The sequence below is a fragment of the Anopheles coustani genome, chromosome 3, assembly GCF_943734705.1.
Source record: "Anopheles coustani chromosome 3, idAnoCousDA_361_x.2, whole genome shotgun sequence".
In the NCBI taxonomy this organism is placed as follows: Eukaryota; Metazoa; Arthropoda; class Insecta; order Diptera; family Culicidae; genus Anopheles; species Anopheles coustani.
The window spans coordinates 12,209,274-12,222,118 of NC_071288.1; the positions used below are offsets into that span (position 1 = coordinate 12,209,274).

Below are 12,845 nucleotides of genomic sequence, written 5' to 3' on the forward strand. Positions count from 1 at the left end.
ATGAACCGTAGTGAATTGCGCGATTTGAAAATTTTCAAAATCCAACCTGATGAATAAACTCCCCTTGATTTTTACAGCTGACAGCTGTCAACCATTTAAAAAAAATGAGCTTCATCAGATTGTAAACAACCAGAACAAGAAAAGTTTTCTTGGTTCGTTGTAGATAGAAGTGTTCCTGAGAAATTTTAGTAGAGAAATTTCTTTCGAAAATCGGTGGAAAGGGTTTTAAGACGATCATCCCAACATGTCTTCTGCAAGACGATGGATTGGCGTAGTAAAATGGTATTACTGTGGATTTATCGCAGTTTTCCTATTAGTTCAGCTGGGCGGCGGTGAGTCAGCAGAGCAGTCATACTATGGCGGAAGCTTATCAATTTTTCGCATTTTACTTTTCTTCGAATGATCATGTAGCGCACGGTCAGCGAATGAAGGATAATATGTACACATCGGTTAGCGGTGCTCATTGCTTTCGCCGTTTAAACGGAACACACGTAACGGGTTGTAGCTGTAAGTGTACAAGTGGCATAAAGAATTTGGTGCAGTAGAGTAATGATACGTGTTTAATATATTTCAGCAAATAATGGCGGTTCGGTTGGTGTGTTGCACGTTATAAACAGCCAGGAAGACATTGACTTTATCGTCCATAAACATCCATCACCACCGTACGCACCGATATTACCGCCGGCACTCTACACCCGAGAAAATGTTCTCAGGCTGAGGGACGAAGCCGGTCCGTATGTGTCAGTACTCGTGCTGATGAATAACGCAAGCGGACTTGAACAGTTCAGTCAAGAATCACGCTGCCCTAATCAGTACAGTGGGCTAGCCTCGGTGATGAGCCCGGATAGTGATACCAACGATCAGCAAAGCTGTAGTGTTGATCGTGCCGAGGACAGCTGGAACCCTTGGGGGAGCGGTTTGCTGCAACAAGACTTCCCGTTTCCCATATACTATGTGGCGGATGTTTCCGAGATGGATAAGCTTGTAGAATGTTACGAAAAGTTTAATGGATATGACCTCGATCGACAGCACCAACGCAGTTTGTGCAGCATTGAGGTGAAAGCGTTCATGGCGGCGGCAGTCAGTACGGCGATGTGCATCCGACGGTCGAATTCCCACAGTTCGCTGTTTCCCGCCACCAAATACTGCGATCCGCTGCAGGGCAAAAATGTATACGCGACACTATTTCCACGACCAGCGGTACCAGAAGAGCAACGGAATGCAAAACCGGAACGTATAGTGCTCGTTTCGACACGCACCGATACGACTACTATGTTCGATGGAGTAGGAATCGGTGCGATGGATTCCGTCGTCCCCTTTACCGTGCTCGTCTCCGTAGCGCATTTTCTGTCGAAAGCGTTGCCTAGCAATGACCGAAATGTGTTGTTTGTTTTCTTCAACGGGGAGTCCTACGACTACATCGGTTCGCAGCGATTCGTTTATGATCTCCAGACGGGAGCATTCCCATCGAGGGGCACCCAAACGAAGCCAATCTCGTTAGAAAACATTGAACTGATGATCGACATCGGCACGTTGGATAATTTAACCGATTTACACGTTTACCACGCGGCGCCTCAACCGATGGCGATAAAGGTATCTGAGTTGCTGCGTAAAATAAACCTCTCTCATAACTTCGGTATCCAGTCTGGGCTGCCGGTTCTAACCACCAATCTTCCCCCGGTATCAGCCCAATCGTTTTTACGGGAAAACATTTCCTTCCCGGCCGTAATCATTACGTCCAAGCCGGGTAATCGATTCTACCACTCAATCTACGACGATCAGGAAAACCTACGATACAAATACGGCAATCATTCGAAGAAGTACGATTTCACTGAACTGGAGGACCTCACGCTTGGCGATCGTCGGGAGATGTATGGGCCGGATTCGCTCCAGATGCGCATACGTAACGCGTCCACCCTGATTGGTATGAGCATCTATGAGCTGCTGGTTGGCCGGGCCTATGATAAACAAAATGGTACGAACAGTGTGCTGATCGACGAGTTCCTGCATTGCTTCCTAGAATCAGCCGATTGCCCACTGTTTCGAGCGACGGTAAAACCGGAAACACCGCGCGTTTATCCTGCACCACCGTCTCGGTACATCAGTGTTCATTCGACGCTTACCGCCGATTCCACCGGGTGGACGTACCGGGTGCTGGGACTGCTTCTGGGGCAGAAGATAGAAAATGTCACAAAAGTTGAATGCTTGGCCATGCATTTACCGTTCCAGTGGATGGCCGGGTATGGTGGGACTGGTGAATGTCGCCGAACCACGCAGAACATGAGTCTCGCCCTTTCTCCTGCGTTCCTTAACGAGACATATGACTTCACATCCTATCGCTACTCGACCTGGACCGAGTCAACATGGTCGGAGATGTCGGCACGCATTTTCCTGCGACCATCGCCATCGCACGAAACGCTGACGCTCTCTATCGGGATAGTGGTGATGGTGATTTCTTTCGTGCTGGTGTTTCTGGTCAACAGTAGATCGGATGTGCTTTTCAATCAGGGATCAACATCTTCGATACCGTAAGTTTTGAACAATTATTTACTTCATGCATGGAGTTCTAGTTTTTTTGTTTGCAATAAGCAATAAAAACATCTTTTCCCCCTACTCATTATGTGGTCATACTGTTCTTGTACTTAACCTTCTTTGATATGAACAAATGAATACCTTTGCTTACTTCCCTCGCCAAAAATGTGTTTACGTTTCCATGGAAACCTTGTGTTGTGAATTTAAATTTTTTCTTTTGTAATTACAGCATCGCTACCCAGCCGACACAGTGTTAAAGACCCGGACGCAGTTCCATCCGATCAAATCCATCCGACATCACGATGATGTCTCGCTAAAGATAACTCGTGTGACCATTCTGGTACGTCTACAATGGGTGAACTCGTATCCCCGTGGCAGTCCTACTATTCCATCAAATTTTAGATTACTTAAACAAATGAAACTAATTATAGTACTACCTATGATAATGTCCATAATACAACTCATATTTATAACAACTTGTTTGTGATAAGGAATTTGTGATTGTGAAAAATATTAACCCATCGGAAGTTTATTTCACACCATTCATTTGATTTGTTACATTGCAAAAATAGTTCACACATTATTTTGAAAAATTCTTATAAAAATACGGAAGTGGCCTCTCATCTAAAAGGCAGAGCAACGCAAATTAGCGGGAGCAAGTGTTGAATTGGTCAAAGTATGCTTGCGTGGGTCTATTCTGATACACAACTTTGTCCAAGTGATCGAGCTTTCGCTGCTGGTCCATCGAAAGCTGTAGATTTTCTTGGCGTATCTGTTCGGACAGTGCATGCCGTCTACGCATTAGCTCTTTCTCTTTCATTGTCACGGCCCGGTCGAAATCGATGGCTAGACGGTCCCAGGCTTCTCGCTTGTTGGCCTCTTCCTGCCGCTTACACCTCAGCTCCTCCAGCTGTAGCCCCTGAGTTCGCCGTATCTGTTCGATTTCCTCCGGAGACATTCCTTTGTACTGCGCGGTTATGACCCGGTTTGGTCCAAAGCTGCTTTTCGCCACATCCGGGTTCTCGGTCAATATGTCACTGGTGAGGTTGTTATAGATTTCGGCCAGGTTGTCTTCCTGTTCCTCACGCTCCCGGCGCGTACGTTGCTGCTCCTGTTCGTTCATCAGCCGGTGATTAAACTCGTTGACCGCTTGTTGAATTTTACCTCTAGCGTACTGCTCCTGAGAGGCAAGCTGGTGAAGGCGTCTTTCCCGGGACATTAACGCATCCTCGAGGAATGTTTCCGCCGCCCGTCGATCAATCTCTGCCTGGCGCTTCTCGCGTATCTGCTGCTCCAACCAGGAACGCTGTTGTTCTTTCTGCACCTTCCGGCGATGGCGCTCTTCAAGATCTTCACCGTCAAACACCTGTGCACCAGACACGCTCAAGCGTGGATCGTCATCACCGACCCGAGCGGGAAGGGATTTTTTCAGTCCGTTCGGATCGAATAGATCAAAATCGCGCGATTGTTCGGGCCGTTGGTTGGAAGCCCGGAACCGGTTGAGCTCGTTCTCGAGACGTATACGCTCCTGGCGTTGTTCCCGTTGCTTTAGCAGCAACACATGTTCCTGGCGCCGAATTTCTTCCGAAAGCTTTCGCCGCTGTTCAGCTTCCGACTGCTCAATCTCCTTCTTTTCCTGCACTTGATACCCGAGGGCGTCGGTATCGACCTATACGGAGGCAGTAAAAAATAAAAGGAGTGTTTTAAATCCACCGAGCCTGGAGGAAACTAACATTCGTGTCTTTAGATACTATTTTTGTTTAATTTCATACCCCAATAACACGACGTCTAGCGTTGAAGATGCGTTGCTTTCTTGCTTCTTCGAACCGTCTCCTTCGTTCGATAGCAAGGGCCTCTTTCTGATCCTGATGGTTGATAAAAAGAGAATTTAACATCTTGACTTGTCCGGAAACACCACACCACTAACGAAGCAAATGGCAACTGATACATGGTATCTACGATTCGAATTGGTTCTTCAAACAAACTTAACGCCTTGCCATGGCAACGTCCCACGGAGCTGTGAGTTTGTGAGAATGTAGCATAAAAATGTCAGAAATTACTTGAGTTCAGTTCGGCTTATTTTCTGCATTTTTTTATTGAAAGCATAGTGAAATAGGTACAGAAGACGCGAAGTTGTGTAAGTTTGTTTTTATTTTAGCATTACAAATTGATTAACTATGGCATACGAGCATATCATTGAGTGTACATACACATACGTCTGATTAAAATAGATCTTGACATTTTAACACTAAGGAGCACCTTTGAATTGGAACATTTTTAAGTACATATAGCATCACATATAGGTTTTTTTTCTCGAAAGCGATTTGAAGCCCGGGTTCCGGTAAGTATTATTGCACCGTTGGGAGCAAAGCTTTATCGCGTAAATTGATGATAGAATTTGCAATGACACGTGCCGAGCTACGTAAATAACCACCACTCAGCAGCATTACCAAAGGGATGGACCGCTCCATAGCCGCCCGGAAAACAATCTCATCTCGTTCTATCACACCTTCCGGCGTAATGTCCAGCAGCCCTAGGGGATCACCTTTCAGCACGTCGGTGCCCGCATTGTAGATGATAAAGTTTGGCTCAAATTCCGCAAGCGATTGCTGCAAACATCTGTAATAGCATTCAAAAACAGTGAAGGTTCATTGTAAGGTAATATTTTTGTATGAACCACTGGATGTGTAACCCACTTTCGCAACTTCCTTAGATACTCTTCATCGTCCGTGTGTGGTTTCAGCTCAACCGCACGTCGGATGGCCAGCTTGGCCGGGTGATCGCGCGGATAGATGTGATAGTTGTACATGTCCATAATAAACACACCCGCATCGTCCATTAGGTCTCGCTCGTAACCATTGCCCTGATGGGCATCCAGGTCTACTATCAGTATGCGCTCGACTCCTTTGCCGCTCCCCTGCAGCATCCGTACGGTTAGAGTGATGTCCGCGTATGGACAGAAGCCTCCTCCACGATCGGCGCTGCAGTGATGAAAACCGCCACCTAAATTTATTGCCCATCCAAGACCAGACTCGAGAGCGGCACGAGCTGCCAGTATTGACCCGGCGGTTTGGTAGCGCATAGGCCGAAGATAACTACGCTGCACGAAACAATTCGGTACAAATATCAACGGTGGGATTTCCGCTATTTTAGCCACATTTAGGCTCCACTAAAAAATTGAAAAAAAAAAAATATACGAAATATGAACAACAAATGACAAATTAAATATGAACAGAAAATAGCCCTTCACCTTCAAGCTTTCAATGTAACGTTTCGTGTGCACGTCCAGCAGTTCCTCAAGAGTAATTTCGTTCGGAGCGTAAATATCGTCATCGTTTTGGACGAGTCCATTCCCCTTCAGCAATCGATAAATGTTACCTCCTTTGGCTGCATCGAAGGGATGCAGCTTCTGTAACCCACAGAACCGCACCCCGTACTCTGGTCGATAGACGATAGGAATGCGCTCACGACTAATAGGAACCACGATCGAACGTCCACCTATGGCTATGACTGGTTGGGATGGAACCGAATCGTGTTCTATTTCCTCCTCACTGCTGCTATCCATCGAACATTCCGTAGCGCTAGGGCTGACTCTCAAACACATTTTTCAGTTAGTCCTTTACCCAGCTGATCCTTCCTGCGAACTCATATCAGCTGATACGCACTTTTCCATCGAAATCAACAAAACAAGCTTTTCAAGGTCACCAATTTGTTATGATAGGTATCTGAAGCCTAGTCCAGAGCTACGTGCCAAGGTTACTGTATCGTCTGGACAGGCAATTTTCACAGGTTGTCGATAGAAAAAATGGCACACAAATTAAAATGGTTTGTTCAAATTGCAATTATGTCGACGATAAATAGAGATAGGAATCCGTGTCGCAAATTTAAAATTTTTTGACGATTATGCTTTTTTCGGCTTACGTTTTGCCTTTTCTGTCGAATCTTTTGCGAAATGCAATTGTTCAGTTGGTAAGCGCCCTAAAATGTAATGAAAGGTGTTTAATATCTGATGAACATAGTGGAAGATGTACAGATGTAGATGTGTAGATGATACCGCAAAACGATCTCCTGCGTTCTGCTGACCGGCGTTATTTTGACGGACACATTGTAAACAACATAAGTATCCAGAATGGTTCTCAGCAGAATCGCTTTGTCGTGACCTGGTCAAGTGTATATTCGTCTTGACAAAACCAGCACGTGCGTTTGCATATTGTGACAACCGGCTTGAGGATAAAAGGCGCATTATCGATTCACTAGTTTTATCATCTATTATCCTTGCTACTGCAGTGTCCGTGCAACATAAATTAGACCGCATAAAGGAATTACCATGGCAAGGCAAAATGTGTTGAAACAACCCGTGGGACTTGAGTAAGAACCGTGTAACTTGTAATCGGAAAAGCAACAATCTAATAACATGGCGCCTTTTCCAGGGAACTGATCAATGGCGGTGCATCGTTCAGCGTGGACACAGAATTGATGGAGGATAATAAAGGCTCTGAAAACTTCATGGAGGACGAATACGGCAGTGCAACCGACGACGATGAAGATTATAAGCTAATGATCTCCCCGTGGGACGGTAGCTTTGACGAGTTGCGCGGACAAATGGATAAGATTTCGGAATATATTTATAAGCGTATTAAGTGTAAAGGTGTCGGCGAACCGTTTCCGGAAGACGGTAACTTTCGTGTGATGATCCAGTACAACGCTTTCCAGGAGAAGATAAGAAGACCGTTTGATTCCACCACTTTGCGGTCTTCTCCGTGCCAGTTCCTGCTGGGTGACGCCAATGTACTTCCTGGGTTGGATGCTGCGGTGCGGACGATGCGCGTTTCCGAAGAGTCCGAGTTTGTTATTTCCTATAAGCTGCTCTTCGGCGAGCTAGGATGCCTGGATCGCATTGGGCCGAAATCTGATTGCCTGTATGTAATCAGACTGATCAGAGCGGAGGATGTTGGCGACTGTGATGCGCTCACAAAGCTCGTTGACACGGACCGTCGGTCGTACTCGAAAGTAAAGGAGAGAGTGACACAGATTCGCACCTACGCGAAGGATTGCTTCAAGCGTAAGTTATTGTCGAATGCGATAGTCAAATACTTGGAAGCTGTAGAAGCCCTTCACTTGTGCCAATTGGACGATGCAGATGAAGAGAACGAGCTGAAGGATACTATGATCGCACTGTACACCAGTTTGGCTGTGTGTTACAACCAAAAAGATCAACCGAAGGACGCCCATCGAATGTTGAACGAATTACGTCGCTATTGCGACCTAACGCAGAACGCTAAAGCGCTCTACCAGGAAGGCAAGGCCTTGCACAAGCTGGGAGAGTTTTCGAACGCCAGAAACTCCCTGAATCGGGCACTTGTGCTTCAACCCAACGACAAGAATATCCAAGCGGCACTCAAAGAGCTAGAAGCCACTGTGGTGAAGAATCGACGCGATGAGAAAAATATGTGGTCCCGTGCATTTGGCATGCCCGGACCAGAACAACAAGAGAAGATCGCCGAGCAAAATAGTGATTTCCGGCAGGCTGCTAATACTTCGGTGCTAACATTCGTCGACGATGAGAATCTCGATACCTTTTATCTACCAAATACGCTGTCGGAAACGGAACTGTCAATATTGAAGGAGCTGTGTGAGCAGTATAAGCTGAAGCTATCATTCGACATGGATAATAACAAGAAACGTTATAAGTTACAAAAGAAGTCTGCACCGTAAGACCATAATATTTTTATTCATTCATCAAATCATTCTTGTTTTCATTTTGTTATTACCAGCTGTATTAATCAACATTCTATTCCTAGAACTTCCCAGACAGACATTCGTATCGTATCTCTAATCATTAACGAAACAGACACTCGTATCTTATCTTCAACATTAATATGTCTGCTGATCTGGAGGAGGGCAGCTCTGAATTTTCAAAACATCGTTTAATTGAATTGCAACTCGCTCACGAAATTGTTCTTACGCTCCGTTGAAATTATTGATTGAATTAAAATAAAACTTGACGATATTTGGTCGTTTCAGCCAGTAGCAGCGATATTCTAGTTTTGTTTTTAACCTTAACCATTAAACGTTAGTTCACTGAATAAGATGATGTAGTTTAGTGATGAAATGGCGAAATAAAATCGTTTTATGTGTATTTACAAAGAAAAAAATAAACGCTAGCATCGAGGCTACTTTTTATTAAAAATCCAAAATGCAACAATCATATAAGATAGCCTGGAAACATCGTCTCAGTAGATAGGAAAGTTGGGATCAACAGTTTTTGTCCAGGCGTGCAATCCTCCACTCAGGTCACGTGGTGGGGCCAGATTCCTGGTTCGAAACAATGGCTCAAGATGGCGCACAGCTAGCTGGGAATCGTTACCACGACGACACACAACGTAAACCGGAACGGGCGAGCGCTCCAGCTTGGATAGAATTTCGTCCGTGCGCTTACCGCTCAGTATGTCTTCGATGGGAATATTGATCGGTGTGCCCGGCAATTGACACATCTCGAATTGGTTTGCTCCGCGAACATCGATCAGCAGATGCGGTTGGCCGGTCGCGACCCACTGGTCGTGATATTCGCGTACCGAAATCCGCTCACTTGGTGCCAACAGGCTAAGGGCGGTATCTTTATCGGTCGCCTTCATCCGGCAGAACTGCTCGTAGTCGACCAGCTTTGTAACCGTAGGCGTGTCGGAGCAGACAGCACAGGTTGGCTTCTTCGGGCGCAACTTCAGATTGCGGAAGGCACTCTGCTGCCCGTCGAACAGCAGCAACCGTCCACTGAGGACACCCTCGTTCGACAGGACGATTTTGATTGTTTCCAGTGCCTGCAATGCTCCGATTACACCGGTGATGGCTCCGAGAACGCCTCCGTCCCCACAATTCGTCACGGATTCGGGTGGAGGTGGTGTAGGAAAAAGGCATCGATAGCACGGTCCGCCACGGTAGTTGTACACCGTCAGCTGGCCCTCGAGCTGCAGCGCGCTTCCCGACACGAGTGGCTTACCGAGCATCACACAAGCGTCGTTGAGCAGATAGCGAGTTGCCACATTATCCGTTGCATCGACAATCACATCGTACTGCTCGAGAATGACGATGGCGTTGTCGCTCGTCAGCTGGGTGTGATGGGTTTGAATTTCTATCTGAGAGTTCAATTGTTCCAGCTGGGCCTGTACCGAATCCACCTTCGTTAGGCCGATTGTGGCCTCCGTGTGGAGCAGCTGGCGATGGAGATTAGTTAGTTCCACCTCATCGTAATCCAGTACTCCGATGCGTCCTATCCCGGCTCCGGCCAGATAGAGCGCCGAAGGACATCCAAGCCCGCCGGCACCGACCACCAAAACCGATGCTTTCTTTAGCTTCAGCTGTCCTTGTACGCCAATATCCGATAGAATGATCTGACGACTATATCTTGCGATCTCGTCATTGTTCAACTTGGTGATACAATTCTGTAGAGAAAAGAGAAAAGGCCATTTTATTTCTACTAAGAGCATCGCAAGTTCATATGTTCTACCACGTAGGCAATAGTAAGTTTACCAAACTCATAGATACGCGAATCAGCTTCTCTAGGCCAGATGTCGCAAGACTCTTGGCCAAGAAGAGCCGCTGTTTTGCAACCGTGCCATAACGTCATAGTGGAGATCACAGCACACCCATACACCCATTCATCTAACATCAAGGGGACCGCGTGATGCCCGTGCGCTGTGGTTCTGTGGCAATCATGTTACTTACTTTCTGAAAATGTTTTTTCAAGGTCTTCAGCTGCTGAACCTTCTCGCGTAGCAGCTTTCGCAATGTTCGTATGTCATTCTCCAGCACCTCGATCTCCATTTCGCCATTCGATTCGCCCATGCTCTATCCGTTGTTTCGCTGCAACCAAGAACGAACTGCTAATGTTTTGAAATTAACACAATAATAAATTTAACTAAACTGAATTATACATACGATTTTACGGACAGTACCGCCACGGTCCTTTTGGAACCGTCGTTATTGTTTCTGTGTGTTTACAATGTTGACACAATGCTTTGGCAGCTGATTTCGTCCGCAGTTGTTTTTGGTGGGGAGCAGGGTATGTATAACGTGGAACATATGATATGATATGTGCACCTTGGGCCAATTTTGAATTTTGTTGTTAAATACCATGGATTGTTACATTAATTTTTCGTCTCTTCGAACCGGTTTAGCAGATTGGCAAATATCTATCTACATCATCGAAAAAGGATAATGAATTACAAGAACTGTCCACGCGGTTTGAAACCGATTTATTGTTTTTTATTGCGAAGGAAATTTGTTCAAAATGGCTTGACCTGCTCAGCGTAGAATGACGTTGGTTCGGCTACTACTTTCTTACGTCAAAACAAGAACGCCGGGAACAGCAAGTGCATGTTGTTTATGGTTATTCAATAATTCTTTCGTTTTTCGTGAGATTGCAAACATCCTACAAAATGCTATCAGTGACCAGTGTTGGTTTTATTCGATGGTCAACGTCCCCTCTTCTCATCGGCGGTGGCAGGTTACTTCATACGACATCGATGGATCTGGCCGCCCGTAAGGGTACACGAGAGAAGGCACGCAAGGCAAAAGTGAAAAAGGTCGTAGAAAAGGTGGGATTCATCCGACATGATCTAAGGAAAAAGGGAAAGTATGTGCTGCGTCGTTTTCGTTGGTGTTCCATAAGGGATTCAGTGCGTTAACCACTTCTGGTTTCTTTCGTTATCATTCCAGGCTAAATCTGAACGTAGCTAACAAACACATCGACGATAGCTGGAAGCAGGAATCAAAGGATGATTGTTGGGTAAGCAAGTACTACAAGTGGCGTGTGTATTCGGTCGAGGAAGCGGTACATTGCCATCGAGAAACGCACCATCCGACGGTGTATAACCTACCGAACGCCCCGCTGTTCGCCCATGTGGAACTGAACATGCAGGCGGAAAAGGCAACGCGGTTCGTTGACAACTTTCAGCGGATGGTGGCCGTACCGCATCGTTTCGAGCACGGTGAGAACCGCAACATTATCGTTTTCGCTAAGGGACAAGATCCGCTGAAGGAAGCCAAAGATGCAGGCGCTTCACTGGTCGGTGGGATGGAGCTGATAAAAGAAATCCAAAATGGAGATCTGCAGCTCTCGGAGTATCCGTTCGTGCTGGCACATCCAAATATACTGCCCGAGCTCGTGGTCATCCGTGGGTTGCTGAAGAAGAACAAATTTCCCAATCCACGTTCCGGCACGCTGGGTGTGAATTTGGCGGAGATGATAGAAAAGTATGCCCACGGCATTAACTATGCCGCCGCCAAGGACGAGCAGCAGAAAGATTTCGGGTCGATTGTCGCCTGCATCGGCACGGTAGGTCGATAAGAGCTCGGTCGGAATTGTTTGATGTGTTTTAATGGAATTGGCGGCGGCGTTTGTCTTTGTAGCTACAAATGGAAACGAAACACCTGGAAAGCAATCTAGCAGCGCTGCTGCAGGACGTAAACACGATGCGGCCAAAGCGCGAGGGAAAGTTCGTAACGCGGGTGCTGCTAAAGAGTCCACCGTCGGGCGAGAATTTAAAAATCGATCCGTTCATTTACATCCCGGAGGAGGGCACGTTGGGCAAAAAATCGTCGAAGGCCAACCAGTCGGATGCGGGCATTGAGGAAGACGATGAGCAGGAGGAAGAACCAAAAGCTGCGGCGGCTGTAGGTGGTGCATCGTGATCGGACGTAGGGTTTTAGCTGGCAGTATCCAACACTGTTGTAAAATCGTTTAGAGATTAATAAAGATGAAAATCACACACCTACACATGCGCACTCGAAATGGCAAAGAATCGTGGAAGGCAGCCGTTTTTCCGGCCAGACAGGCCCGCCAACATTGTATGGGTGAAAATTTTCACAAATTTTCCTTACCGCAGTGCAGAGCGCTGGGTGGTTTTCACACCCATGCTCGGTCGGTCAGTCGATCGAGAACGTTTGCGATGTGAAGTCGCACCGCGTGAGCTGCGTCCCTGCGCCGAAAGGGGACTACCGTGGTGGCCTGTTTTAAGTGGAAAGATTCAATATTATTTATCTCCCAAACGCACTTCCGGGTCAGCTTTTTGAAGAGGTTTCGTCCCCGTTCGTTCGCTTCAAATTTCGATCCGAAAAATGACCCACAGGTGAACCCGCGTTCACTTTTCACCCAAAGCAAAGCAAAGCAGAGCAAAAAAAACGGAAAACCTTTCGCGATCGTGACACTACCATCAGCATTCTCACCTTCGATCGCCGGCACGATCACCATAGAGAAGTGCAGACGAGAGCGCGTCGTGGCGCGTGCGCGGTCACATTTCACGCAGCGCGGTCAA

General features: G+C 46.6%; 5 protein-coding genes across 7 annotated transcripts; 3 read left to right on the forward strand and 2 right to left on the reverse strand.

Moving 5' to 3' along the window:
• Positions 1 to 165: 165 nt before the first annotated feature.
• On the forward strand, positions 166 to 3,051 carry LOC131258559 (nicastrin). Of its 2 annotated transcripts, XM_058259906.1 has the most exons (4): positions 166 to 332; positions 412 to 507; positions 575 to 2,528; positions 2,762 to 3,051. In XM_058259906.1, exons 1-4 carry the CDS (start codon positions 245 to 247, stop codon positions 2,787 to 2,789), a joined length of 2,166 nt encoding a protein of 721 aa, XP_058115889.1. In that variant the 5' UTR covers positions 166 to 244; the 3' UTR covers positions 2,790 to 3,051. The 2 variants fall into 2 exon arrangements, with proteins under 2 accessions (XP_058115889.1, XP_058115890.1); XM_058259907.1 differs by lacking the exon at positions 412 to 507.
• Positions 3,052 to 3,178: 127 nt separating this feature from the next.
• On the reverse strand, positions 3,179 to 4,427 carry LOC131258564 (RIB43A-like with coiled-coils protein 2). The gene is made up of 2 exons (XM_058259912.1): positions 4,305 to 4,427; positions 3,179 to 4,201 (listed from the first exon to the last, which is right to left on the reverse strand). The coding sequence occupies exons 1-2, from the start codon at positions 4,425 to 4,427 to the stop codon at positions 3,179 to 3,181; spliced, it is 1,146 nt and encodes a 381-aa protein (XP_058115895.1).
• Positions 4,428 to 4,663: 236 nt separating this feature from the next.
• Positions 4,664 to 10,568, reverse strand: LOC131258560 (adenylyltransferase and sulfurtransferase MOCS3). 2 transcript variants are annotated; one of them, XM_058259908.1, is made up of 6 exons: positions 10,468 to 10,568; positions 10,255 to 10,392; positions 9,585 to 9,971; positions 5,783 to 5,995; positions 5,229 to 5,701; positions 4,664 to 5,151 (listed from the first exon to the last, which is right to left on the reverse strand). In XM_058259908.1, exons 2-6 carry the CDS (start codon positions 10,372 to 10,374, stop codon positions 4,881 to 4,883), a joined length of 1,464 nt encoding a protein of 487 aa, XP_058115891.1. In that variant the 5' UTR covers positions 10,375 to 10,392; positions 10,468 to 10,568; the 3' UTR covers positions 4,664 to 4,880. The 2 variants fall into 2 exon arrangements, with proteins under 2 accessions (XP_058115891.1, XP_058115892.1); XM_058259909.1 differs by lacking the exons at positions 4,664 to 5,151; positions 5,229 to 5,701; positions 5,783 to 5,995 and having other exon boundaries at positions 8,639 to 9,971.
• On the forward strand, positions 6,725 to 8,562 carry LOC131258561 (inactive peptidyl-prolyl cis-trans isomerase shutdown-like). Its single transcript, XM_058259910.1, has 2 exons — positions 6,725 to 6,900; positions 6,963 to 8,562. The coding sequence occupies exons 1-2, from the start codon at positions 6,860 to 6,862 to the stop codon at positions 8,245 to 8,247; spliced, it is 1,326 nt and encodes a 441-aa protein (XP_058115893.1). The 5' UTR covers positions 6,725 to 6,859; the 3' UTR covers positions 8,248 to 8,562.
• Positions 10,569 to 10,892: 324 nt separating the features above from the next.
• LOC131258565 (large ribosomal subunit protein uL1) lies at positions 10,893 to 12,299 on the forward strand. Its single transcript, XM_058259913.1, has 3 exons — positions 10,893 to 11,164; positions 11,248 to 11,866; positions 11,941 to 12,299. The coding sequence occupies exons 1-3, from the start codon at positions 10,968 to 10,970 to the stop codon at positions 12,220 to 12,222; spliced, it is 1,098 nt and encodes a 365-aa protein (XP_058115896.1). The 5' UTR covers positions 10,893 to 10,967; the 3' UTR covers positions 12,223 to 12,299.
• The last annotated feature ends 546 nt before the right edge of the window (positions 12,300 to 12,845 follow it).

What these genes read in the sequence shown, in the direction of transcription:
- LOC131258560 (XM_058259908.1), bottom strand. Translation starts at nt 10,374, where the DNA reads ATGGGCGAATCGAATGGCGAAATGGAGATCGAGGTGCTGGAGAATGAC. An exon ending in GTTACATTGAAAGCTTGAAG is followed by an intron (nt 5,702 to 5,782) that starts GTGAAGGGCTAT and finishes TCAATTTTTTAG; the next exon opens with TGGAGCCTAAATGTGGCTAA. An exon ending in TATCTAAGGAAGTTGCGAAA is followed by an intron (nt 5,152 to 5,228) that starts GTGGGTTACACA and finishes ATGCTATTACAG; the next exon opens with ATGTTTGCAGCAATCGCTTG.
- LOC131258559 (XM_058259906.1), top strand. Translation starts at nt 245, where the DNA reads ATGTCTTCTGCAAGACGATGGATTGGCGTAGTAAAATGGTATTACTGT. An exon ending in ATTAGTTCAGCTGGGCGGCG is followed by an intron (nt 333 to 411) that starts GTGAGTCAGCAG and finishes ATGATCATGTAG; the next exon opens with CGCACGGTCAGCGAATGAAG. An exon ending in ACACGTAACGGGTTGTAGCT is followed by an intron (nt 508 to 574) that starts GTAAGTGTACAA and finishes AATATATTTCAG; the next exon opens with CAAATAATGGCGGTTCGGTT.
- LOC131258565 (XM_058259913.1), top strand. Translation starts at nt 10,968, where the DNA reads ATGCTATCAGTGACCAGTGTTGGTTTTATTCGATGGTCAACGTCCCCT. An exon ending in GATCTAAGGAAAAAGGGAAA is followed by an intron (nt 11,165 to 11,247) that starts GTATGTGCTGCG and finishes TTATCATTCCAG; the next exon opens with GCTAAATCTGAACGTAGCTA. An exon ending in TTGTCGCCTGCATCGGCACG is followed by an intron (nt 11,867 to 11,940) that starts GTAGGTCGATAA and finishes TTGTCTTTGTAG; the next exon opens with CTACAAATGGAAACGAAACA.
- LOC131258561 (XM_058259910.1), top strand. Translation starts at nt 6,860, where the DNA reads ATGGCAAGGCAAAATGTGTTGAAACAACCCGTGGGACTTGA. An exon ending in AAACAACCCGTGGGACTTGA is followed by an intron (nt 6,901 to 6,962) that starts GTAAGAACCGTG and finishes CGCCTTTTCCAG; the next exon opens with GGAACTGATCAATGGCGGTG.
- LOC131258564 (XM_058259912.1), bottom strand. Translation starts at nt 4,427, where the DNA reads ATGTTAAATTCTCTTTTTATCAACCATCAGGATCAGAAAGAGGCCCTT. An exon ending in CTAGACGTCGTGTTATTGGG is followed by an intron (nt 4,202 to 4,304) that starts GTATGAAATTAA and finishes GCCTCCGTATAG; the next exon opens with GTCGATACCGACGCCCTCGG.